This window comes from Telmatherina bonti (assembly GCF_933228915.1).
Source record: "Telmatherina bonti genome assembly, chromosome: 1".
Classification (NCBI taxonomy): Eukaryota; Metazoa; Chordata; class Actinopteri; order Atheriniformes; family Telmatherinidae; genus Telmatherina; species Telmatherina bonti.
In genome coordinates this window covers 35,971,431-35,998,921 of record NC_136619.1, presented here as the reverse complement: position 1 = coordinate 35,998,921, position 27,491 = coordinate 35,971,431, and the positions used below count along the sequence as shown (strand labels likewise).

Sequence of the window (27,491 nt, the reverse complement as noted above, 5' to 3'; positions counted from 1 at the left end):
GTTCTTCTGCTGGCCTGCAATGTTGAACAAATTGCTATCAAACTGCAAATGAGTTAAAGAATTTCCAAAAAGCAATGCAGTTACTCATTTTAACGGGATGTTAAACTCTAGTCAGTTAAAAATAAGATTTACATGGCTTGAAAATCAATGCTTTTTTTTCTCCATGTTAAACAGCATCCCAACTATTTCTTGGCAAGGAAGTTATAAATGATAGATTTATTTACATAATTATTGTAAATGTGTTTACCTCTTGGAAATTGTTCCTTAGCTTTAATTCATGCGGGTCACAACCCTGAATAATCACCCATGCTGTGGAAAAAATGAGAGCACAGCCCCGCAGGGCTTTGCAATCATATAACGTCTGCTGTTTCCACTGGAAAGATGTGCACACACTGAGTACCCTGAGTGACATTTGTGGGTTTAGCTAATTAGATCACCCTTAACATGCTGGCTCTTGAGCTATAAGATCATGTTAAAAGACAGAATAGTTCTTCCCTTGGAGCATTGCTTCTGGGGTTGATAACTGGAGAACGATCCCCCTTTATTTCAGCCTTTACCTCTACTGGCATAGCGTGTCACCATATTTATGTCATGTCCAAACACCTTTCAGCATGGAGGAGTAAATATTTAAACAAATTATAGGTTTTAGCTGCAACGCCATTATGGCTCTCATGACTAGACCGGTTTCTGTCATGTATTTTTAAATCATTTGAACTAAACTCGACCTGTCATTTGAAGCCAGCCACTCAGCAAAAACAGGTGGTCACTGTGTTGAAGACAGCTGAGAGAACATGTGTTTGCACTTCCAGAGCTCAGCTTTTAGTGTAAGTGCTACCAGCTACAGACACGACATAGTCATAATGTTAAGTATCCTGTTACAATATCCTGCAACTGATGATGGACGAAATGAATCAGAAATGAAAGAATCAGCAAGCAGGCAGCGTTTGTCTAAAAAAAAACTCGTCTGGTTATTACTTTATTTTATACTTCCTGCTTATTGAAAACTGCATTTCATATTACATAAACATTATAAATGCTTACCGAGCAATATACACCAAAAAAAAATTGCTGAATCAGTATATTGACAAAAGTACAACAAAAGTGAGGGACGCAATCCTTAAAGGTGCATCATTAAAAGAGCGTACCAGACAATTAAAAACAACACTGTAATAAATAACATTACACACACACATCCTAAACATTCACACATCCACACAGCACAGTACACGATCCCTGATTTAAAAAAAACAAATCCATTTTGAGTTAAAAAGATGTGAGATATTTATAATTTAAAAAAAAAAAAAAACTAATTGTTAGAGTGTTGTATGTAGGGAATTTACGAAACAATCATGATAAACAAACTAAATAAGCCAAATCAGTCATTGTGTTTAAAAAATGGCTAAAGATGCTGGTGAGAAAGCTTAATAGATGTGGCTCATTCGTTTGGTTCTGTTTTGCTTTGCATGAAGAGTAAAACACGAAGTATCTGAGAGAAATCAGCAGCATGTTGACCTGAAACAGTTTTCAGTTCAATTTTCGGAGTTAAAATACATTTTGTTCATCCTCTTTCTGCTCCTTGTCATTCAGGTGTTTGAAATTTATGCTTTAATTATGTTTTGTTTCGTAAACAAACTAAATAAATGCTTTAACAGTAACAATATTTGTGGGATGAAATGAAGCATTAAGTGTTCTGTTCTCCCTCCTGACATAAATAAACTACTTAATAGCTGTCCTGGATTAGCTGGAAAATGCATAGTCTCCAAGATGAAGGCAGGACTGTTTTAAGAGCTTATGAAAGGATTTTTTTTAACATGGTTCTCACAGGACTTTGCCAACATTGTTTTTTTTTTTTTTTGTCTGACTTAATTTATCCAGGCAAGTAATTAAGGATTTTTTTTTTTTTAATTTACAATAGTGGCCTGGCCACTGATAATCCTGCAGAAAGTCATGCTTTGCATTAACTAATATTTTAAATCAACAGTATATACAGCTGTAAACTGCAACATATTTACAGAGTAAACAGTGGAGCACACCAGGAAAATATACTGATTACATATGATATTTAAAGTACAGGATTTTGTATTTATTGCCTTTTGAATATTTTCAAAATAGTATCAGTACAAGTAAAAGATTTGAATGCATGTGTCAGCACTGTTCAACACTGAATAAATAACAAAGCCTAAATTTCTTTTTTTTTCTTTTTTTTTTTTTACTGCACTGTTTAATTTAAAGTGTTTAATGAATGCATTTCCAAGTGTACAAACTGACCAAAAAAGGTGGAGCAGATTTTGCAGGGGATCTGATTTCAGGATTAACAGATGTGGCATTAAGCAGCATGATTCAAGTTTTCCCATCTCGCTTCCTTCATCTTCTTTTAGCTCTTCACATCTCAGGCAATAAATATAGAAGGTAAATTCCTATATGATGACAATCCCATTCCTGCTTGCAAGAAAATATTCTCCATGTTCTATATTGGATCACGATCAAATGTGTTGCAAACTGCTGTTGCAAAAGCTATCAAACTGTATTGACCCATGTTGGTGGAGAGAAAGAATTGGCGATATATGTATCATTATATTATATTATATTATTCATTCATTCTTCAAACCGCTTAATCCAATGCAGGGTCGCGGGGAAGCTGGAACCTATCCCAGCAGTCTTTGGGCAAAAGGCAGGGTACACCCTGGACAGCTCGCCAGTCCATCGCAGGGCCACACGCCACACACAGAGAGACGAACAACCACACTCATGCTCACTCACTCCTAGGGGCAATTTAGAGTGACCAATTAACCTATCATGCATGTCTTTGGATGGTGGGAGGAAGCCAGAGTACCTGGAGAGAACCCATGCATACACGGGGAGAACATGCAAACTCCACACAGAAAGGCCACTGACTAAACCAGCCAAGGACTGAACCAGCAACCTTCTTGCTGTGAGGCCACAGTGCTAACCACTGCGCCACCGTGCAGCCCTGGCCTGATATGATATTATATTATATTATATTATATTATATTATATTATATTATATTATATTATATTATATTATATTATATTATATTATATTATATTATATTATATTATATAGGCTTAATGTGACATTTAGATTACCAATCTTAAGTTAAAGTTGTATATAAATATAAAGTTGTACAAAATAAAAATACTGCCACTTTAAAAGTGTTCAAAAGTTTAGTTTTTGGATAGACGTAATCAATATTGCTTTTCTTTCAAATAGGTAGACACTAACTTATTGTACTCCTAGTAATTACATGCTATATTATCATTTCATATGAAACCAATTAATCGGAATGGCAAAGCATTGATTTAGGCTAATATATTGAAAGTTGATTGATATTGGCTACTTGTGACCAATAACTATATAATTTTTTTTTTTTACAAAAGCTATAATGCTGCAGGTTTTACAGTATTTCTGACACATGTCATAAGCTGTTAAAAGTCTAACTTTTCTATAAGTGTGCCACTGGAAAATAATTACAGGGTTGGTTTGCACGTTTATAAGCGGTCACTTGTATAGTTGTCAGCGGTGTATGAAGTTGAAGCATCTATGCCAACTTGTCACGGTTGCGTGAATTAACACAAACTCAGTCTTTCCTGGTCTCAGTGAGTCTTTAACAGCCTTGGCCGGCTGGTAGTCTGGACCAGACTGAATGCTGCCTTTTAAATGACGGAGGGGCTGTAATTTGAGAGTAGCAGAGAGGTATTATTAGCCAAAAGCCGGAGAGCGGTCCATGAGACACCCAGATGTTGCGTTCGAGACACCAGGCGCAGTCGGGAGTACAACAACTCCTCAAACCGAGACAAACTTTTTCACACACAGCTGCTTTGCTCGCCAACGATGATACGAGGCGACAGACTGGATTAAAAGGGCGAAAAGCGGAACTATAAAAGCAAATTTCACGCAAATTTTCTCTGTTTTGAGAAAAGGGACGTAGAGGAGGACGTTTTAACTAGAACCAAACTTCAACAAACGGCGTTTGTTTAAATGAAGTAGTGTGTCATTCACGCTAATATTTATAATAACCTACAAACGTTTCTTGGTTTTTTTTGTTTGTTTGTTTGTTTTTTTTTTTAAAGAAGTTTATGTGTAACAAGTGGGCATTATGGCTTTTCTTCACTTGCTCCTGAGTGCCGGTATGTTGTCAATGCCCGTGTATGGAGGCTTTTTTCAAGGACCATTACATCCGGAGATGTCTAATGGCACGTTTCATCACTACTTTGTGCCGGACGGCGACTACGAGAACAACGATGACCCGGAGAAATGTCAGATGCTGTTCAAGATGACCGACGAGCGAAAATGCAGTCTCGACGAGGACCAGGACGCTGTCATACGAGATGATTTCACGATCATTAAAAGGCAGATTGAGGACTCTGCCAGGGTGCTGGAGGGGATCGGGAAAAGCATCTCGTACGATCTGGACGGAGAGGACAGCTACGGGAAATATTTGCGGAGGGAGACGACCCAGATAACTGAGGCGTTTACAAACTCGGAAAAATCCCTGCTGGAGCTGGAGGTGAAATTCAAGCAGAGCCAGGAGAGCGAGCTGAAGGAGGAGCACCGGCTCAGTGACGACTTTCTCAACATGATGGTGCACACGCGGGACGTCCTGAAGGACACGCTGGACATTTCTCTGGGTCTGAAGGACAAGCACGAGCTGTTGTCTCTGATCATCCGCAGTCACGGCACGAGACTGAGCAGACTGAAAAATGAGTACATGAAGTTCTAATTGAAAAAAAAAACTGTCCCTAAACGTCTCTTTACAGTAGTTTTTATAAATTCTTCATTTTTATGGAGTTTGACCAGGAGGCAGGAACAAGTATGAATATCAGGGACAAAAATACATCTAAAAAAAACAAAAACCTTCTCATTTGTTGGTATATCTGCACCCAAACCATTTTGGCTGGATTTAGCCCATTTTTTTCTTATGAAGCACCAAAACCAAAACAGAACTTGTTAATTTTGTGTGGATTGTGTATAATTTCAGCTAAAGTGGGTGCTGTGTTGTTACCTCTCAGGGTCCTGCTTAGTAGAGCAGCCACATGCCAGAAGATGCTTTATTATATTGTTTCGCATGGTTCATTTTCCTGAATAAAGTATTTAATACTACAAGGCATGTACTTAGTGATTCATTTACAGCAATGGCAGAAGTTTTATAGAAGTATAAAAACCCTGCCATATAAATAAGCAACCATCTCCACTTCTAAGTCCTGTTGGAGGTTGAATGTGCTCTTTTAACTTTACTGTATTGGACTCTACCTGGGTTGATCAACACCCATCTTAGTTATAATAAGTATACGGTGTTGTTATAATGTAGTTGTTATTGTTATTTTTCCACAGTATAGTTTCTTAAAACAATGCTGTGATTCAATTTCTTTAAAACCGCCAGCATACGATCTGAAAACCTGATCCAACAAAGTTAATTAATAATCCTGTAAAGAGAATTTAACATTAATTAAACCACAAAGTGGACAAATATCTTAATGCATATCAAGCAGCAGTGTACATTTTTGTATTTTAAAGTCCTTTTTGGTCGGCATGTTGAATTTACCTGCATACCATCACAGATTTGTGATTGCATGTAGGCATGTTTTTTTTTTGTGGTTGTGCGTCTGTGTATATGTGTGTGTTTGCGTGTGTGCATATATGAAACAATGACTGAATAGTCGGCCTGTTACAAAGTACAAATCAGAGCTATCTGCTTCCACAGAGAGTTATCTAAAGTTCACTCAGCCTTCTCTGATGAAGTACACAGAGAATTTGTAAAAACATTTAGCAGATTTACTTGATGGAGTGAAACTTTTCATTCACAGGTTAGCTTGTGTGTAATCCCTCAACATGCTCTGAAAACTGGGCTTTGTTTGGTTTTCATTCCAAAATCTGGAAAAAGAGAAATTGAAAACTATTTCTTAGTGAAGATGTAGCCTGGTTGAAATCTCCTGAGTCAGGAACTAAAGTTGTTCTCTTCAGAAGAAAAGAAAAGAATGTTTACATATGGCCTTATATGTCTTTTTGTATTATTTTTGTGTTTGTTTTGTTTAACAGGCTGGCAGACGTTGCACAATTCTTTACTACTTCAATGCAAAAGGTTGTGTCATGGTTCGACAAGCAAGGCCTACTCTGTGCTGATTTGCACAAGTACTATAATCTTGTAAAATGTACAGTATATTATAGAAGTAAGTAAATACTGTGAGCTTTATTACTGAATGAATAACCATGTATTCATTGTTCATGTAAAGTTTTGAAAAGAAGAAACGCATCTATTTTTGTTCATCAGTACAGTATGTGGCGAGATGTCATACTTTATTGGTTAAGACTGCAGGCAGCACCCGTGGAATTCTGTCAAACACTAATCTGTATGAGAACATGCTCCATGGATTGTCTCGTCTCTTCTCAAATAAAGTAATTATGTTTAAAATGGAGTGATGTTGCAAGAGTCTTGGATTAAAGCTTCCATCATCTCTATCTTAACCTTTTTTCGTCATGACATATAAGTGTGAGCTTAACCTGTTCCTCATGTTCCAATTAGGGATCCCCGTAGAGCTGCATCCAGGAGGTCCTAAGACTTGGTGGTGTATGAGCAAACCCACTCCAATGTGGCAGTAGCAGCATTTTAATTGGCAAGCGCTTAATATATAGCCGCGTGCTTAAAAATGACAAAGTTCCTCGCCATGTTTGTTTAACAAGGTTTTGAGGTCTGTTGTGAATTACACAGCCTTGTAATTACAAGGGCTTTGAAGGAAGAAGCTGCTTGTTGGTATTTATGTGGAAAAGAGATGTAAGGCTGTGTGTGTTTCAAGTGGTTTGGTGGACGTTGCAAACAACTTGTTTGTTCGTGTTCGGTCCGATCCAAACATTTTTTTTTTTCCTTTTCAGACCAATATTTCACCCTTTGAAGGTCATCTGGTGTTGAGTAATCAGTTTGACCCTTTGAGTTGAAGGGATTAAAATGTCATAACTCCAGAGCGTAAAAATTAAAATGCCAACTGTTGTAAATGATGTAACACTGCAAAGGGCAGTTTTCTCTGTGAGGACTTTGGGCCCAGTGATTACACTCTGGATGTGGCTAACATACAGCTAACATGCAAATGAGAAACCTTTCGCCTACTTTTTAGTCTCCACAAAGGGGGAAAACCCTGGTTTTCTCATCTAAATTTAAGCAGATTGTTGGCACCATGTAGTGGAAAAGGCATATGTAACATACATCTTTGACAGTTTTATAAGTATCATGAGGCTTTTGTTTGAACCCCGTACTGGAAATATATTATTTGAATTTGTATTTTATATAAGCTCTTGGGTTACATAACGTTAACATTTCTTCATAAGAGGCTAACCTTTGGTTTATTTAGGAAAACCATTTCAGGGAAGGTTTTGTACAAATTTAAGTGACATTTACAGGATGAAATTGGACAGAACATTGTTACATTCACACTTGAAAAGGTTTCCTCCTTGCAGTCGGTTTTCCAGCTGGATCTTGAGGTGTAAGCCGGCTGTACTATCACATCTTCCATATCTGCAGTTTATTTTACAAGCATAATACCTTGTTTTGCAACATATTGACAGGTTATAAATCTCTCTAAGGTTGTACTATATGCCATTGTTTTTAAATTAACACAAAGTCCACAATGCAAGAACACCATTGTAAAGGTGACTGAGTTGTAATCATCACTTACCCTTTGAAACTCGGGTCTGGCATGTTATAATTCGGTGTCTGTGTTTGATCCTGGGTTAATAATTGAAAGATGACGCTTTACAAAAACAAACACTCAGATGTTAGTATGTACAAATTGCATTAGAGCATCGTTCCGTACCGATCAACCTCCCCTACCCTCTGAGGGAAAAAGGAAGAATTAAGGTGAAAGAGGTATGGCTGAACACACACCAAACAACTACTACAAAAAGCTGCACTAATGTTATTTGGTGTTCTTGTGAGATTTTTTAGGTAATCAAGAAATCATTTAGTCTACAAAACATATTAAAGCAAAGTCAAGCAGTAAATAAGAATTATGGACTAAACTGATCTCCTTTACGTTCTTGTTTTATCTAAACATTAGAGATATTAGACAAACTGATTTATTACAAAAGGAAGCAGAAAACTGACACAAATGGGAAACAGGGACCTTTTTTTTTGTAGAAAATTGTCACTAAATGTCTTGTGCCACTGAATGATCCTCAGTTTGATAGATTTGCATCTACTGTTGACTAACTGCCTTATACATTGATCCATCGGTGCACAGGTGGGTGTAGAAGATCCACAACTCAAGTCCAGCCTAAAATATGAGCACATAATTTACATTAAGCAGATTTCTACAAACCACTGTTCTGACATTCATTACCTCAAGAAGAAAAAAACACTTAGGCAAGTTTATTTGTTCAGCACATTTCATGTATAAGACAATCCAAAGTGCTTTACATAAAACATTAAAAGCATTACTCGGAATATTCTTTTTTTTCATCTTGACCCAACTATTTCCACAATTTACGAATAAATAACTTTGCTGGGCTTCCACAGACTTATTTTACATTTATGAGTTGTTCTGTTCCCTGTCAAGACGATTCCACACTGTTTTAATAATATTCAGGTTTGATCTCTGGGAAGGATTCATCACTCTGTAAGACATTTTGCTGCACAGTTTCAGGTCTAATTCCGTTGCTTAACAAGATCAAGATTTTATTACGTCAGCATGAGGGTCTGGAAATACTTAATAAGTTGCTTTTCAGTCCCTTTTTCTGAAACAAACAACAACCTGACAAAAGCACACGCATGAAAGCAGCTTTATTTGGATGTCAGCTGCATTCATTTGACAGTTTTTGTAAATGCATGCAAAAATTGGCAGCTTATGTGGAACACCTACGCCCATTCTGAGTTTAGCATGTGAGTTATTTGACATCCAGCTGTAGTATCTGAGTTTGTGAATCCAGTTTTAGGAGCTTTGATTTTGTGTAAGTTGAGTGGAACCAACACATTTACATGGATTATACAAGTCTTGTTACAGTCAGACGAAGTCTAACTTAAAGAAAAACATCATCTCCATCTTGTTCAGGGTCTGCAATTTAATAGAATATGAACTATAACAGGGTGTGGGAAAATACTTGGAAACATAAAATACAGTCACATTTGTTTCATTGTCTGCAAATTGATCATATTTTTTGTAGTCCTGTGTTTATGCACTAGGAACACAAAAAGAAAGTTGTGGTCGCACAAAATTCTAGTTTAATACAAATGAACAAAACAAGAATACAGGTTATAGAGCTGGAATACAGTAAGCATGTTCAGCAATGTGTATTGTGAAGCTGATCTTAGTATTCGCTATAACTGGAGTTTCTGCAAAGGTTCACATTTTCAGTTCTAACATATCATTGTTTATGAACTACTTTACATGATAATCATAAAACACATCCACGTTGGCCTCGTTATCAGCTGGAATCGTGGCTGCTGTGGGTGTGAATATAAAGTAGAGCAAAGTTTACACACAGGCCATGATTATGTCATCCTTTTCATGTCGCCGTTTGACCTTTTGCCTACTTTCCCTCCGGCGCGTGACGTTTGTGTTGACGGCCGATGCGCTCGTGAGGACTAGCAACCAGCTGTTATTTACATGCTACGGGTAACTGCTGTTAAACTCTTTACGTATTTATCTCTTTAGTTTTCAGCTTTTCAAGATTACTTTAATTGACTTTAGAGCAAGTCCAGCCGTGGGAGGAGAGGGACATGTTGGTGTCGTCGTTAGCTTTGAAACTGAATCCGGATGTAGCTCCAAGCGGCGTTTCCTTTGACTAGCATGCTAAATGCTAAATGCCGGCGGCTAACAGCTAACACATGCCTTAGTAGTTGTGCTGCTGTCATTTTTACTGTAAGTGAGCTGCACCGAGTAGTGTATGATCTCTGTACTCTTTACTTATAACTTACAAAGGTTTGGGTTTTATCCAGTAGTTGTGTGGTGTCATGAAACGCGAAACCAGCTGCTGTTCTGTGTGTAACTTCACGTGAGTTCAGCAGTTTAAAGACGCAGTGGATGCTCATATCCTCCCCATGAAACTTTAAAATAAGTTCCCGCACTAAAGCTGGAAGGGAAGCAGACTGATGTTTTTTTTTTTTTGTTTTTTTTTAAAGAGACTTTAACCTTAATGTTTAATAAAGAGTTGCCTTAAGAGCAACAAACAGATAGTCCTATGTTCGTCTTAAACTAAAACAGAAACCAGATTTGTTTTTCAGACCGAATCACGCATTTGATCTCGTATCTGACATTTATATTTACATTTATATTTTTGAACAAACAACGTTCACCTCATGAAAACAATCATAATGGTATGTGTTACACACAAAGCAGTTTTTGTATTGTTTTCTGTAGCACTACAGCATTTCTATGTCTGCAAACGGTTTTCACAATAAGATGATGTGTAAAAGATAAATCTCTTTTTTTAATTTATTTTTTTTCCATTGGTTTGTGTAGCAGTTTAATAAATTTTGCAAACATTACTGTAAATGATCATAACGATATATGAGCCATAAACATTAGGCTGTGACGATATGCTTTTGTCCTGATTTGATATGATTTTTTGGGTGCCGATTCGATTTAAATCGCGATTCTCACAATTCTTTGATATTGCTAATTTTTGTAGATTAAAAACAAAACAAAACAAAAAAAAAATGTATACGACTTTGTTTTTGCTCCTCATTTTTCTTGATTTCAATTCGGAAAAAAACAACACAATAAGCCAGAGGATCATTCTGCTGCTATAATGCCCAAGAAGACAAGTAAAAAGATAAATAATAATGAAAAAGATTTTATAAAGGATTATTTTTATTTATTTGAAAAAAACAATAGATTTTTTAACAAAAAATTGATTTAAAAATTGTGAAGCAAAAAAATCCCGATGTTAGATTTTTCGATTAAATGTTCTCACCCCTTATGTGTTGCACCCAAAGCAGTTTTTGTATTGTTTTCTGTAGCACTACAGCATTTCTATTCCTCATCGTTTGCTAACTGTTTTCACAATAAGACGATGTGTAAAAGATAAATATCTTTTTTATTTTGTTCCATTGGTTTGTGTAGCAGGTTAATAATGTTTACTGAAAATGATCATAACAGTATATGCGCCATAAACATAGTTTGTAGACCTAGTTCTCTAACAAGTTCGAAAATCAGCATTTGACATGACCAGCTTTATTTGTCAACCCGGCATGAACCCTCTTGGGCAAGATTTCCATTTCTTTATGTAGTTTTTCATAAATACAAAGCTGTTCTTTGGATGTTGGCTGCCTCTTGCTCTGTTGTCTGCCAAGACGGTCCTACTCTGCTTCACTAATGTTAAGGCTTGAGCTTTGGGGATGATTTATCACTACATAAAAAATTTCACAACTGACTTAGAGTCCATTTTCCTTGTTGTTTTTTAAACTTTTAGGATTAAGCTTGTTCTTTTCCTTTCGTGGAGACCATTTCTGGCGAAGCTTTAATAAACATACACACAAAAAACCATAGAGATTTCTCAGAAAAGATGCTGGACTTATTATTAATGAAGTCATTCTTCATGTAAACCCTTTCAAGGACCCACAGTGCAAAATACGATGAGATTATGGCTTTTTGGAAACAAAGCATTAAGAAATGAAGGGTGGTCAAGAATTTTTTAATGATTATAATTTAAAATCCTCAACTTTATCCTAAGATACTTTCATATTAATGACATGCTATAAAGGCAGGTTATAAGTTTACTATATTGACATGAGTGAATTTCAATTATCTTCCTATCTGGATGAATTTGGGCACCATTCCCATGATCCTTTTGTGAATTTAATAATGAAATTGCCTCATTTTCTCTCCCCCCCCCCAGAGTTGTTGGATCCGGACATAGAGGTGCCAGAAGAAAACCCTCAGATATGTGGATGAGTACATTTGCACGTGTAGCCCTGCCTGCTCTGCACAGGAGCACCTCTGCCATGGCCTGTCAGGCTCTGAGGGCTTGCTGTAGACCAGGGTCAGGTGTCGTTCCATTACCCTCTTGCTTGACAGCGGTGCAAATTCGCAGGCAGCAGACACTTGGCTCTGCCTCTGTCCCTTTGGTTTGCCACTCAGTGAGACATGTCCGGGCTCTGGATGAGGAAAAGCTAATAGAGGTGGAGTGGGAGGATGGAGACCGCAGTCTGTACCCATTCACCTGGCTGAGAGACAACTGCCAGTGTCCACTGTGCACCCTAGAGTCTGCTCAGGCTCGCTTGCTCCTGCTGGCTGATCTGGATGTCCACACAGGAGTAGAAGTTGTGGAAGTCAGCAATGACAACAAGGTTTGTTGCTGACATGATCTGACCTATATGAACGCACAAAATGTTTTTTTTTCCTGAGTCTGAAAAAAATGCATGCTTAGATTATGACAGTGGCTTTCAATTTCCAGTTTATAGTACTCTCCCAGTTCCTTTTCTAGTAATAATTGTGGATATTTGTCTTTATAATGTTAATGTTACTACACTGTTAGTAAATGCATGGGTAAGGTTAAAAAACAAAAAAACAAAAAACATTTTATAGTTTTCACTTTTCATTTGATAGTTTGTGCCAGTTTGGTCATCTTACTCTCACGGTTGAGGGGAACTGGTTGAATCATGATAGAGAATGATAAGGTGAATTTTCAGTCAACCAAGACTCATGACTCACAATCTTGGTCAAATGTCTATTTGCCATCTTGCTTCCCACCTCCAGCAAGCCTTTTATTACTGGCTTATCATGAACCAGATCACTAACCAGCTTCTGCAATAATATAGTCTCCACTGTCTCCTCTGTAGTCTGAATTCTAACCCTTTTCCTTTTTATTCATCTAATCATTCCTATGTTCATTTAAGATACTTGTTAACTGTAATTTGAATGAATCAGAGGATGTGTGGCAGGGCTTCAGAAAATTTCCAAGTATAAAAGCCAGATGGATTGCATGGGGAATGGATTATTACCTAATGGTATTTGTTAATGGTGTTCCCCTACATTTCTTCTCATGAGAGTAAACAAATTTAAATGTACAAATAAAGGTGTTGCAAATTAGGAATCTCTAACTGCTTGAAGACAATCAGAAACACTGGGGAAATACTTTGGAGACTGTGTGGAAAGATGATCTAAGTTGGGCAAAAGCCCATACTCAGCCAAAGCTTTAAATCCTCCAAAGGAATCACAGCTGTGATTTGTGACTTTCCGAGGATTCAGCTCCTGAAGTTGGACACGGCTCGGAACAGATTCCTTTAGCTTCGCGATTCTGCCAAGTTGCTGCTTTGTTGATGAAAAGTGAAAACAGTAACTCTGCTTCTGATTCCTGAAGATTTGCAGGATTGCTAACTATACATGTGTTTTGAATACCCCATAAAAGATTTCATGCTTGTTTCTGGGTGTAGAAAAATACCAAAGCTTTGAATTAATAGTTGCATAAGCCAAAAGCCTCCACTTGTATTTAAAATGCAAAAGAAACCCTTATATGGAAAGCAATTAATGAGCTTCATTTTTCTGCATTTTTTTCCCATCCTGTAAAAGAAATAATTGACTTAACCGTAACTTTAAAGGGCTAGACCAACATTTTAGACAAAAATAAAGAAAATATTTTATATCAATATAAAAAAGTTAATTTTATGTTGTTTTTCAAAAATGCAATACACTCTCAAATGATGGGTTATCACAACTAAATCTTTTTTTTCTTTAAGGGAAGTAAAATTAAAAATGCAATTATGTAAAAACAAAAAAAAAAACTGGGATCTGTAGATTGTTTTGTTTCTTTAGGTCTCCATTGTGTGGCCTGACCAGCACATCAGTGTTTATGATGCAGAGTGGCTGAAGAAACGCTGTTTTTCTCCTGCTGCCAGACAAGCAATGCAAGAGGAGCTTTTCCTCAATGGTGAGTCTGCTTTTTAACATTCTAAATAATATTTCAGCCTGTGAAACTGCATTTCTGAACCTCATGGGGTAGCTTGTGCAGAGCCTCAATCCTAACATTCAGGTGATTCATTAGTGGTGATATTCAGCTGCAATGTATTGAGTTTGTAATGAGAAATTTTTACTCTATAAAAGACAGAAAAGTGGAATTTATTACAGGTCTTGTTATATAAGAATATGAGTGTATACTGAAAAGTTTACAGTAAGCCTCTTTAAATATATATTAACTCCTTCGCCACAAGAACCAATATCCTGTACAGCATCCTAAAGGCCAATTTTTGCATGATGCAGAAGATACATACACAGCTGGATGGACAGTTTTGTCTGTCCATCTGCGTCGAATATGTGTGTACAAGGTGGTCAGTTTTTAAGGGGCTGAGCTATTCATCACGAGCATCAACATTTATGTACGTAAAGGAACATAAATGGGCCCTAACATGCAGCATACTAAAGTAAAAATAAATAAAATATCAGCTGAAAGGCCCTACCAAGCTTTGGCATCCAAACCAAACAAATTTCAAATCACAAGCAATTATATGAATGTATATCAAAAACATGAGAACAGCACCGTTCACTTTAATGATTCTGCTCATTTCTCACCTTCAAGCCCCCAACACAAACAAGATCTCAGATGAAAGGAGAGTTTCTGATTATAAACATGTCTGTCTCATCAGTGTGGGACAAAAGGTTTGTGAGCTAGCAGACAAAGAAAAAGAATCACTAAATTGTAAAGCCTGTCTTGTGTTTGCTGTTTTGTGGTAAAAGTTTAGTTCCACCTTGAAAAAAACTCTGTTTGAAATGAGTCATGAAAGTCTTGCTGCTTTACTTGAAGATGAAGGTGGTTGTATAGTGAAGTATTCATGCTTCCTATTATCTATCTTGGGGTTTGTTTCTTTTTTGATCCTCATGATGTTTCTCAGGTAAATTTGGAGGTTATCCTTTCATTTTCACTGACAAAAGGAGTTGATCATCAACATTGGCTAATAGGTGCCTGCGATATTTACCTGCATAGTACTTCTACTAAAACATCAGTACAACTTCTCAAGTTGACTTTTTAGCCACAGCGTTTATACAGCTACTCATCAGACACAGAGGATATCAGATTATCTCGGATGAATTGAGTTCCTGCCTGAATGTAATCTGGTTTCCTTTCAGAACGACATAATCATTTAGATTTTCTACTGCGTGAAACAGACAACTTTACTTTGACCTAGTAACACACATATGGATTCTGACACTTTTGTAGTTATCGCACACATCTCAGCTTTCTTCTGAGACCACAAATATTGTCTATCATTTAATATGTTATTTAACAATAGGCTTTATGAAGAAGAGGTTAATGTCATCATTAGTGTGCTAAAGAAATAGCATAAAGACATTGGTCACGTTTACATTAGCAGTCTTGAGGGATTTATTTAGACTGTGATGGTCATGACCACACATTTGTGAATCCGTGCGTTTACATGGGAGTTTTAACTCCTAATAAAAGTTAATTCCGCTTTAAACTGATGAAAAACGACCATATAAACACTTAATTCCTAATGCAAATTTCTATCAGGAATTAAACTTAATTCCGATGTAAGTGTCTGGTTTATTTGCATTTTAATTCCGCTCTAAGTTAATCCCAGTCATTCTGTACATATTTGTTACATATGCGTTGTTTTGCCTCCAGTGTTCGGTGGTCTATCTTTCTTCTCCTTCTCAGTTGCTGCAAAAAGTGAAGTTGTATGCTCATGTTGAGCTGGTACTTCAAGTTTATTATAAAAATAGCAGCAAAACTGGTACTTATTATGTAGTTTGTACAAGTTACGACTGAAAAGACGAGAAGCAGGGAGCCAACTTTATTTCTGGTATACGTCATACGTCACGTGCACCTCTGTCCAATTAGAACCCTTCCCAACCCGCCGCTCTGAAGAGGATTTAAGTAACGACGTGTTTCATGTAAACCTTCATTCTGAATTATTATTTTCATGTAAAGTCGTAGGAGAATACGTTAATTCTGAATTATTTAATTCCAAATTATTGATTCAGAATTAAAAAGAAACATCATGTAACCGTAGCCATTGTGTGTTTTATTTGTCATTCAGACAGGACAGGATAGTGAATCAGTTGAGGTATAATGCTATTACTCACAACGGGTCATCTCACCAAAAAACCAAATCATATCAGCATGACAAGCAAGCTGTGTGTTCTTTTTGTGTGTTTTTTTTTTTACATGTATCAGCATGAGCATTTATTATGAACTCTCGTCTCCTCCCAGGTGTGTTCCCAATTACAACAACATCAGGTGGGATGTGGCATTGTAGTAATAAAATGAAAAATGATATACAATGTCCATTAAAGCTGACAGAAAAAGTGCAGAAAATTCTGCCTGCTCTGCTCTGAAGCTAATGATTACTTTCTAATTGTTGTTGATGTAATGGGAAAAAGAAGATTACTTTCAGAGGAGGCCATAAATCACAACACAGCTGTCTCGCAATTAAAAGGAAGAACAAACACTGTCCTGAATTACTTAGTTTTAAAGCTGTAACTTACAGAAGCAATTCATCAGCTTGCCAACCAGCAGGTATTGCCTTCTTTTATTTAACCAGCAAATCTAATAAAGCCCGTCACACATGACATTTTATCCTCATGATTTAATATACATACATGTTTGCAGTGTGCATCATAGTTTCAGTCCAAAATATAAAAAAGGAAAATAAAGTCACCCAACCCTTTCTGAGTGAGATGGTCAATTTCACACTTCATTTCAAGTTACATGAAAGTTCAGCCTGCATGCAAATGAAAAAAGTATCCCTCGAATGATTGTAGGATGGCTGGGATTTTCTTTCCGTTATCCTTTTATGTAATGTTATTTTTGGTTCACTTAGCAAATATAACCTCATTCAATTACTTTTTGCCAACAACAGTAAGTCTTAAAAGGGGTCTCTGTATGTCTAGGTGAGTCCATGATACAGCAACCTGCCCTTATCGCTGCATATTATCCCTTCTCTTTCCTAATTTTTTGTCCGTTTTTGTCCCAAATACAGCCTCAAAATGTTTAAACAACAAATATCAAATCTAAATTTGGAGTTGGCTTAAAAAAAAGATATATATTTGAATTGAGATATACTGTATTAAGTAACACTTGGTCTTTGGCAACAGTAGGAATGGATTGTGAAGAAAAGGCTTGTTTAATGCTTTGTCATTAAGTGGCAGCAATGTGTGCAGAGCTATGAATGAAAGACTGTTAGTGCACCCTCTCTGCCATTTATGAAGGCGAAAACACACCTCAGTTTTAAACTTTCTCTTGCACACTCATTTTGTCAGAAACATTATATGTTTTAAGGGCTGAACATGTTTCTAAAGGCTGGAGGAGAACTAATTTTACAGTACATTTACAGTGGCCCAATACACTTTACAGTCTGCCAGACAGCAGAGGAGAAAGTTCAGCTGTGGAACAAGGTAGCAGCACTTCAGTGGAGCGAGGGATGGACTGTAGTGGCTTTGTGTGCGCACACGTGGTCCTGCAGGACCCACAGGGCTGAGCGGCTCTTGTTCTGCTCCAGACTGATTAAGGGGTTTGTGTGTGTATGTGTGTGTGTCTTTGTGTGTGCGTTTGCTTTACAGGACTCCTTCATTCATGCTGGAGTGTAAACAGATCCACTCATAGCAATTTACAGTGAGGTAGTCATTTTGTATGGACTTCATTTTCCTTCTTTCTGTGGTTTTTTTTTTTTTTTTTTGGGGGGGTGGGGGTGCTCTTAGCTCGGAGCCAAGATCACTCCTGGAAGATACTGCTAGACTCATGCTCCAAAACACGATAAAAGTTGACGTGCACACTCTTTCTCTGGGTTTAATTATTTCCTCCTGAGCGCCAGGTTGAAATTCCTTCTGCCGAAAGATACCAGAAAGATCTTTCTCACGAGATGTATGATGAACAGTACTCACCTTCATGGATTTTGCTCCGATTCTCGCCGCTCCCTTTCTCTGTCATGTTAACTCACTGAAGCAAAGTCCACAGTTTGCATTTCTGTTTGCTTTTTCATGCAGTGCACCAGATTTTACAGGCCCAAGTCTGCCTGTTTAGTGGAAGTGTGGTCCACATGGGACTATGAGGTCAATATGATAATTGGAGCTTTGGGGTTATTATTCTGGCTGTACTATACCTTCTGTTTTTATGTTTGAGGTAATGTTTTTTTCTCTGATTTTTACTGTTTCTAAGGAGTTACACACTTCATTCCAAACCGCAGCATAGGTTTCAGCAGTGAGACATGGAAATAATTCAGTTCAAGGACATATTGTTAAAACGTTGCTTTTAAATGTAACTTAATCTAGTTGTTAATATCAGACTCAACAACAGTAAGTTGAATTTGTGCCTTTCACACATTTCAAAGTTGCTTTTATCAGTAGGAAAACTTTCTAAGGCCTTCGAGTGATTATTTTCAGTCAATTTATAAATGCTTGGTTTAATTATTTTAATGACTCTTCGGTTAGAAAAAGGTCTTCATTTCCATCACTCTAGTATATTAGATCCATATGTAATTTTCTGCATGTCTATTTAACATCGTTGAGCATCTACAGCCAGTCTGATCCGAGCAATAATGTGAGGCAGCAGAGCATCGAAAAGGCTGATGTCTGTGTAACTGAGAGGCTTATTCAGTCCTCCGTCTATCTCCACCATATGGAAAACTGATTTAGAGTGAGAGTCAAAACTATATATGCACGTTCTTACCAAGTACAAACTTAATGTTGTCAGTATTTCCTTTCATGGGAATGAACAGATCCCTGAACTTTCAGAGCCCAGTAACCAGGAAGTCAAACTGCTCGGTTTCCAAAACATTTTCTACCCTGTTCTTTACTGTCCCATTGTGCAGGATCTGCAAAATCTCACGTTTTATTACTTCTGTTTTGATATATCGTTACCACTTGGTCAAAGTTAATTGATTAAGCTAATTTATTAGGCATACAAGCTATGCTTCTGTCTGTTTTGTTTTTGTTTTACTTGACTGTTTTTTTGGAAATGAACAAACTGATTGTGACTGACAAACAAAACTAAATAAACTAACTAATTAAAAGGGACATTTTCTTTTCAAAAGCAGTAATTTTGAAGGATAATTGTGGGTGGACATGCCTGTTGTTTGACTAGTCCAACACTTTCCTGACCTGGATCCTTTTTATGAGGATTCTGAACCAAAATGTTTTAAATGATGAGGGGTTATTGTCATATTAACAAATAATAATAAAAAAAAAAAAAAAAAAAACATGCAAAAAAAGTCATTATAATAATTTTGTTGTTTACTCATAAACCACTCAGGTGGTTTTTGGCTTTTTCAGTAGACCTCATCTGACCTTTTAACCTTTCTGGATGACAATGATATAAAAGTTATATAAACACAGCAAAAAAATTAAAATAACTGGAATCAAATAAATTTAAATAAAAGTAAATAATTACAAATAATTTAGATAATATAAAATAAATACAAAAAAGTTTTTTTTTTAAATAACCCAAAAGAAATTCTGATAAAAATTTTTTTGTCATTTTTGTTGTTTTTATTCATCTTATTACTTGTCTTCTTGGGCATTATAGCAGCAGAATGATGGTCTGGCTACTGGGTTGTTTTTTTTCCCTCATTGGAAAAAAAAAAAAAAAGACGAGCAAAAAAAAAAAGTTTTGCACATTTTATTTGGTTTTTAGTCTACAAAAATCCACAATATAGAAGAATCATGAGAATCACAGTTTAAATAGAATCGGCACCCAAAAAATCAGAATCAAATCAAATCGGGACGAAAGCATATCATTACAGCTCTAATGACTGGAGCAAAACGTGAAATTTGACAAACCACAGAGGTTGTGTTGTTCATTAACATTTTACATTGTATCAAAATATTCAGATTTTCCTGAATTGGTTAATATGCTGTCATTTCTAAATATTATTCTGTGCTGGATGAGCTGCAGCGTGCTGGACAATGGTGGTGCTGGCTACAATACTGGTTCCTACCGAAATGCAGTCTTAATTTGATCAATGAATATGAATTTGTCTTATACTGCAAACACCAATCTCAATGTTGGGAAACTATTATAAGGGCGTCCTTTTTAATGATGCACAATTAAACATATATGAAGCAAAGCACTTTCACAGTTGGTGACTTTAAACATGATGACACAGGGAAAACGTCTTCTAAAAGGGAAGCTGTATTTGTTGACTGGAGATACTGTGGCTTTAGGCCACCGACAGTATTTAAAACATCACAAATGTTAGTTAAAACATATTTATTCCAAAGATAATCAACAAAGATCTTGAGATCCCCATTTCACCAGGCTGCACTGGCATTTAACTGCTTAAACGCCCACGGGATGTTCCTGAGAACAAACTTAGTGATAGACATCTGTGAAAATAAGAGATGGAGACCTCTGAAAAACTTTAGATTGAGAGGTGTCAAATACTGCACAGTGAAGTGAGCAGCAAACTTTTTGAATGACAAAAAAAGTGGGGATAGCATGTTTGTAAAAAATAAGAGATCAGCTTCATAATCTCTAGGATAAGGTGGAAATAGACAGTTGTGTGAGAGAACTGTTTGATTCACACCTTTTGCATGTTTCAGTAAAATGATGACGGAAGGTACACAACCTACTGCACTAAAGAATAGCTGAAAAGAAGGGCTGTTCGAAATAACTTTCACATCCTGACCTTGAAGCTTTGGTGAAAGATGAAATCTGTTAATTCAAAAAGTACTTCTACAAGCTCAAAAGAGCTCATATGGAGCCGTGGGAAACTCTGAAACTGTCAGCCGACTGTTTTAGCTTCTGAAATCAAACATCAGCCAAGTGTTCAAATAAATGTCACATTTCTAAAGTTTTATTATTTCTGATGAAACTCAGAATTTTTTTCATGAACTTTAAGTCAGCACTCCACTGCACGTGGCTGCTTAGCATAGCATTAGCATTCATGGTGGACCACACTACTTTCTGTTCAAATACTTGAATGTACTTTTTGTCTGACGTTGCAGTGAGGTCACTGATTTGCTGCTTAGATTTGTTTGCTTTAAGTCTCATGCATTTCTCGTGTTCTGATCGGCCAGCATTAGTTTATTCCTTCAGGTAAATATCAAACGTTAAATAATGAACAGCCTGCTTTCACATGGATGGGGTTTGTTATTGTTGTTTTTAAACCAAATTCTTTTCTCAGTTCTTGTGTACACAATCATTTACATCTCATCAGACGGCGCCTGCCCCGTCTTGTTGGCATTTAAACTTTTCACTTCACTTAAAAGAAATGAGGATGTAGAATTGGTTCCTGGCAACAACAAAAGCTTGTCTGTTATCAGCTATGACTCCTCTCACTAATCTGTCAGTGATTTAGTCGAGCCTGACAGATGCTTTCAGTGTTTAAATCCTGTCTTCATCCCAGGCCTCCCAGTTTATGCCTGTCAGGTTCGTTTAGTCGAGGTGAGAATTAATCCAAATTTTATGCAGGTCTTTATTTAAATTAGAAAAAGGAAAAAAGGAACAAGTTACATTAAATTTTCAGAAGGTGAAACTGTTGTGAAGATTAACATTTTAAATGTAGTCGGTTTTCTTGAGAAGTCATGACAACTGTCGTAATGGCATAATAGCATGTCATGTTTTTTGCAACAACTTGTTATGATCTGTCAGAGTAACTGCATCATGTTGTACTCTTAGAAATAAAAAACACTTTTCTGTGTTCTTTAGCCCACTTCCTCTCCACATTTAGTCTGGTTTTACACATCAGGAAAGCAATGCTTGACTGGAAGTTTGATCTTCTGAATGCAAGAAACAAAAAAAAAAAAAAGACTTTTGCCTCCATTTAGCTTAATCGTTTGCAGATTGTTTACTGTCCCTCATTCCTGCTGTTAATATCTCATCAATTCTTTACACATCCAGCTTTATCTAAAATAATCAGCTGCTTATGTGAGCTTGATGTTTCTAAACAAACTTGATATTTATTCAGTTTTTTATTGCGTGCGACTAACTAATAATTGCTTCATATATTTGTGATCTGTGTCTTCATATTTTTTTAATCAGTTCTGGTGATGATTGATCAGGAAAAAGGTAAAAGTGCAGTTCAAGTAAAGGTATAATGAGTGCTTATTAAACTGAGGAAGCACTGAACACATCATCGTCAGTCCACATGTAAGGAACAGACGGTGATGAAAAAATCACTGAATTTCAAAATACTGATGTTGTTGTTGTCAGTCAGCCTGTAACATTTATTTCTGGAGAATTGAATAAAAAATACAAAACACCGGCTTCCCTCACGTTAACAGCTGTCGTTTTTATCCCGCTTTCAACTTGCCAACAAACTTTCAAAACTACTTGTTGCACTAAAACAAAAAGAAGTATATTGTCAAAAGTCTGACAAAAGCTTCTATACGAGTCTGCAGAGTGGAAAATATTTCCTTGGAGTGTGCTCCACAGCAGACTGGAATTTGTTCTGTACAATTATTTGACACTTCCACAAGCATCCCAACAGTTGAGATGTAGATTAGAGGAGATGTCGTGCTCCCATTTCCAGGCCTTTTTTCAATAGAAACAAAACACAAAACATTTAGCATATCAGCATTTAAGATTTTTTGTCAGTGGACTTTATGAACTGTTGTTACATTTTCCCATCCATTGCAACCGTTTCCTTGATTTTTGTGCATGTTAAACTAAAAGAATCTTTTTAACGCTCACATAAGCCTTTTTATTGTTTTGAGAAGCAGGTCTTTATGATCTAAAAATGCAAAAAAAAAACTCATAATGTCCACATCTGCTAATTAAATTCCGTTGCTCTGTGAGGTCTGCATGCAGAGAAATTTATGACGAGATGTAGTTTGCTCATGTGGACACGTGCTCACGCTGGCGTTGTGTGAAGACACCTTTTTGGAATATCTTTACATGATGTAACAGGAAAAAATTCTCAGTGTGATTTTACATTATCTGTCTACAAGTTAAACCATTTACTTTGAAATAGCCTCACATAACTTCCCTGCTAAATAAATCAGTTCTAAAACATCTTTTTTTGTCTGCAACAACTTTTTACTGACCTCTTTTCCTGGTTTAAATAACTGCGCTCTTCATCAGTATTGCGTCTGAATTGGATATTTATTGTAAACTTACTGACTGATCGCTCCCTAACTCCCATAAACAGACTCATTTGAGATCGGACTTTTCTCCATTAAGTGTGCTGACTGATTGTATAACTCAGCCAAGCAGCAGCACATTTGTCAGTTCCTCCTGTGGCTGGTCCTTTCCTTCATGCCATCTGGTCTGGATTTAGCCCTGTGTGTCACTCCTTGTCAGTTGACTGAAAATCTGCTGGAAACATAGCTGTAGTGGTCCATCAGTGGAAACTTGGTGTGTTCTTTCAGACCAGACTATCTTTTCACACGTCATTTACGACGTCATCAAAACCAACTTTCAAACACATGCTCTCATACATGTGTAGACGCTGTTATCAGCCAGAAGGAATTTGAGGTACCTTTACTGTAAACCACAGCGTGAGTGTTTATAATTTGTCATAATTTGCTCCTTTGACTGTGTAGTGTAATGTAACAGACTCCTGATGGTTGTCTGACATCTTGGAAACGATGGTGGTCAGCCAAACGTTTTACATACAAACTTTCTTTTTCCAGAAGTGTAAAAAGTGGCTTTTTTTTTCTTCCCATGAATTTCACTATTTTTCACACACCCCCACATTTATCTTTCAACATTTATTCCTCTAATTCCTTCACGGATCAGCTATATTTGGGTTTAATCCCACATCTTTGTCATTCCCCTTGAAATTTCAACACCTTTGCGTCAGATGACATGGGAAGCTTAATGATTAGAGTGATTGGATTTCTTAGTTTGTTGGCAAGGCAGATGTCCTGCTTGGCACTTGAAATACACTGACATAAAGTGCCAAAAAGGACACAGTTTGACAAACCACCATATGGCTTAGTTGAGTCTGGAGAACCAGACTTGCAGCTGGGGAAAGCGTTAACATTGGATCTGTGTGTAGAAGGCCTGCAGCTCCAGAGAGAAGACAGAAAACACTGCTCATACTGTCTCGTCAAGCTGAAAATGCAGAAGTCAGCTGCTCTGTCTTCCAGGTCTGTTTTATAAATAGCCATTTGTGTTGGATTAGTTGAAAGAGAAGCTTTTTTTTCTGCAGGCCCACTGATGCATGCATTGTGTGCACTATGAAAATGCAAAATACTTTCTATTGACTGGAGAAATACAAACCAATTACAGTTTATTTAATATGTGTTTAAACTCTTTTTAAGAATAAAAATCAAGTTTATCATTGTTAAGTTAGTGGTATAATAGCATTTTCTTCTTCCCCAGTAAAGCATTCTTTAATGCAAAACCTCCTTCAAGACACATAAATCCAGGTGCGGCTATTGCTTTTTCCAGGAAAATATTTTATATAAAAAAGCACTGATATAAATGACAAGTTATATGGTGAATTATTCTCCTTAAAACAAGTAATTTAGTTGCTCAAATTTTCAAGTATTTGTGGTTTAGTAATGTCAGTGAATAACCCCATGCCTGAAAACCTGATTTAGATTAATCAGTAACTGTATTTATCAAATATATTATTTAATTAACTGAAGGGAGATATTGTTTTGTTTTTAAAATAAATTTTAGATAAAACATTTTAAAGTGTGGAAGTTATTAAAGCAGCTGGCAGATTTTTACAGTTTGGCACCTCCCAACAACGGCTTCTATTCTGCATCCTGTCTCTCCTCTGAACTCTGTCTCAACCAGTGCAAGTTGGTCCATTGTCTTTCTTTTTATGGCAACAGCAACAGTAGTTGCCATAAAACCGCAGAGAAAAGAACAACAAAAAAAGCAGACAACTAACTGCTACACCTGTAAAGAAAGGTAACAGAAAACATCCTACAACCGTTTGAAGAAAACAAAGCTGACAAACATGGAAGGCACCTATAAGAACACAATTTCTTGTTTAACAATTATCTAATTTATTATGACTGTTTATTTGAATTGGTGCAAGTTTTTAGTATATCAATTTAGCAAGGTGCTAATTTCCACCCATAGTCCCACTCTATCGCTCACTCTGTCACTGTTCCTCACTTCCACAGATAATGTCCATAAAGCGGCTATACAGAGATAAAACGGTGCCTTAATGCAAAGCGGGGTTGTCTTGTCCCGCTTGAGGCTGGAGGAAGGGTCACGACAGCTCCAGGAATGTGCAAAATTAATGTCAGTGTCATTTTCAGATTTTTCACAATGTAAAAAAACAAAAAGGAACTTATGAATAACCATATTTATTAGATCCCAATATGTTTTCAAAATACTAATACACTAATATAGTGTTGTCGACAAAATGCAAAAAACAAAAACAAAAAAAACAAATAAATATAGAGTGAAAGAACTCTTTAAATGACAGTAGTTTTAAGCATAAAATTGCATTAAATAAGTACCTTGTTTCCTGGCGAGCACGCACACATTTCGCTGTGTTCATGTTACACCACTGTATTCATTCACACAGAAGTTGAAAAAAAAAACAGGTTCAATCCGAATATTTTAGTATAAAATAATACAATTATATATAATTCTATTATGTCTCTAAAATCTCTTCAGCAATTGAATCTTATTTGTAGAGCCTTTTAAAAGGGTTATTTCTGCCAATCTTCCTCACTGAGCGCTCTACAGACAGACCACTGAAGTGAGCTGATCTGAGCTCTGAGATAAAAACTTCACCAAGTCAAAACAAAAGCTCTCTGGATAACTGTAGTGGTTCAAGCAGAGCTTTGAAGGACTCCCAGCTGCAGAGGAGCACAGCGTGGGCCTCCAAGCTTAAATAGAGTTCAGTGAGGGGAGAGCCAAACTGCCATGAGCTGCCTGACAGCCACAGGAGCCACCGCTTCAGGTTTCTTCATCTGGAACAGCCGCTGTAGCGAGCTACAACTGAGGGGAAAACGGCAGAGGGCTTTATGCACATATACTATCTTGTCAAGCTGTCATAGGTGTCCCTTCAAGCTCATGCTAGCAGAGTTCTTCCCGTAAAAACCACTGTGTTTTTACATAAATGAGCCCACAGCAGAAAACCAAGACTGTCTTTCACACTCTCTTTTCTTCCATGCAGATACTTAAAAAAAAACACACACACACATGCTAGTTCTATATGTCTGTCTGCCATAGCTGTTAACTATGCAAGAAAGAGTAAAGTTGACCCACAGGAGGAAAAAAAGTGTTTAATTATTCTGTAGTGATCAGTGACAGTGTTTGGTTGGACACAAGAACTACTGCATAATCATGCTGGCTAAAAATATGTTAACTAGCTAAGAAGCTAGCATGATAGGATGCTGAGGTGCGGACCAGTCATATAGACGTTTACATTTGGTACAAACATGGATCCTGGTTGATCCAATAACAAGCAAACTGCTCAAATGGTGTACTGACTATCAGAAACATTTAAATAAACTAAAAAACATTTGTCTAGAGAACATCCTTGATAACGCTCATCTGGAAACTCTAAAATCACCATTTCAGTCATAGATTAAAGCTTTCATTGTCCAGTTTGGCCCCAGTTGGCACATTCACCCCTTAACCGCTGGGCCTGAGCTAGTATCTCTGAGAGAGGACGTCAGTCTGCCGGAGATTGACAGCATGTCAGTATCACAGAGATCACTGGGGGAGTTCATTTCAGTGATGTGCCATCCTTTCCTCTGGTTGTTCAACATTCATACACATGGAAAGAGAGGAAATATTGCCTCTGGTGGTCATTTTGGTGTTAGTAGTTTGTCTTCCTTCCAAGGCTTTCCATGCATGTATAATATGACGTATTGCCGTACGCTAAGTCCCTTTAGCATAACTATTCTGCCTGTTATGAATTACTTTAAATTGAAATGATCATCTCTGAGTAATGGCTCACTTAATACACGACATCATGTACTATTTAAGTCGCTTGGGCCTTTTCTAGTCATGCAGCCTTGCCTTCAGACTGCTTCACATAGCCCTTACAGCTCCTTATATTTTATACAACTGTATGTATGACTTTAATGTCATGTCTGTTATCAGAGCTGCCTGATCTGCTTTCTGCCCTGAGGGGGTCTGTACTTCTGCTTAAGGCTTTCCATATGAACGCAGAGGGGCAGAATGGTCTCAGAGCAGAGCCCTACCTACAGATACAAATCACTGCAAATGAAAGTGGTCTTCACTTGCTTAATAGTAATTAATGCTGTATTACCATTTTCAACTTTTTAAGGGTTGCTTTGGATTTCTGTAGTAATTCCCTTATGATAAAAAAAAATAAAAAGAGGTATATAATTGTTTAATTGAATGATGATTATCGTGGCTCATGTTCAAACTGTGACTTTATGAAGAAAACTCTGGATTTGTAGTCAGGTCTGTTTATCTGTATATCTGCTTGTTACACAACGGTGCAGTGTGTAAAGGTCAAGTTACGTCACTTAGGGTGCATTTACATCAGGATAGTCTTCTGGACTCGGTCCAATTGGAGACTCGCTCAGTTTTTCTTTTTTTATTTTTTGGTAATGCCAGATAATACAAGATTTTTAGTAGCTTGACGAATACAGGCTTCAGCAACTGTCTGCATTTTCAATCAGGCCTTATATATATATAT

General features: G+C 36.9%; 2 protein-coding genes across 2 annotated transcripts in view; both read left to right on the top strand.

Annotated features, from left to right (window-relative positions):
* Positions 1–3,768: 3,768 nt before the first annotated feature.
* fibinb (fin bud initiation factor b) lies at positions 3,769–6,393 on the top strand. The gene has a single exon (XM_079238656.1). The coding sequence runs from the start codon at positions 4,119–4,121 to the stop codon at positions 4,740–4,742; it is 624 nt and encodes a 207-aa protein (XP_079094782.1). The 5' UTR covers positions 3,769–4,118; the 3' UTR covers positions 4,743–6,393.
* Positions 6,394–9,534: 3,141 nt separating this feature from the next.
* Positions 9,535–27,491, top strand: part of bbox1 (butyrobetaine (gamma), 2-oxoglutarate dioxygenase (gamma-butyrobetaine hydroxylase) 1) — a 25,849-nt gene continuing 7,892 nt past the window's right edge. The window contains exons 1-3 of the mRNA XM_079242957.1: positions 9,535–9,621; positions 11,846–12,296; positions 13,762–13,876. Coding sequence (XP_079099083.1) covers positions 11,892–12,296; positions 13,762–13,876 — 520 coding nt within the window. The 5' untranslated portion in view covers positions 9,535–9,621; positions 11,846–11,891. The remainder of the gene's footprint in view (positions 9,622–11,845; positions 12,297–13,761; positions 13,877–27,491) is intronic.

What these genes read in the sequence shown, in the direction of transcription:
- fibinb (XM_079238656.1), top strand. Translation starts at nt 4,119, where the DNA reads ATGGCTTTTCTTCACTTGCTCCTGAGTGCCGGTATGTTGTCAATGCCC.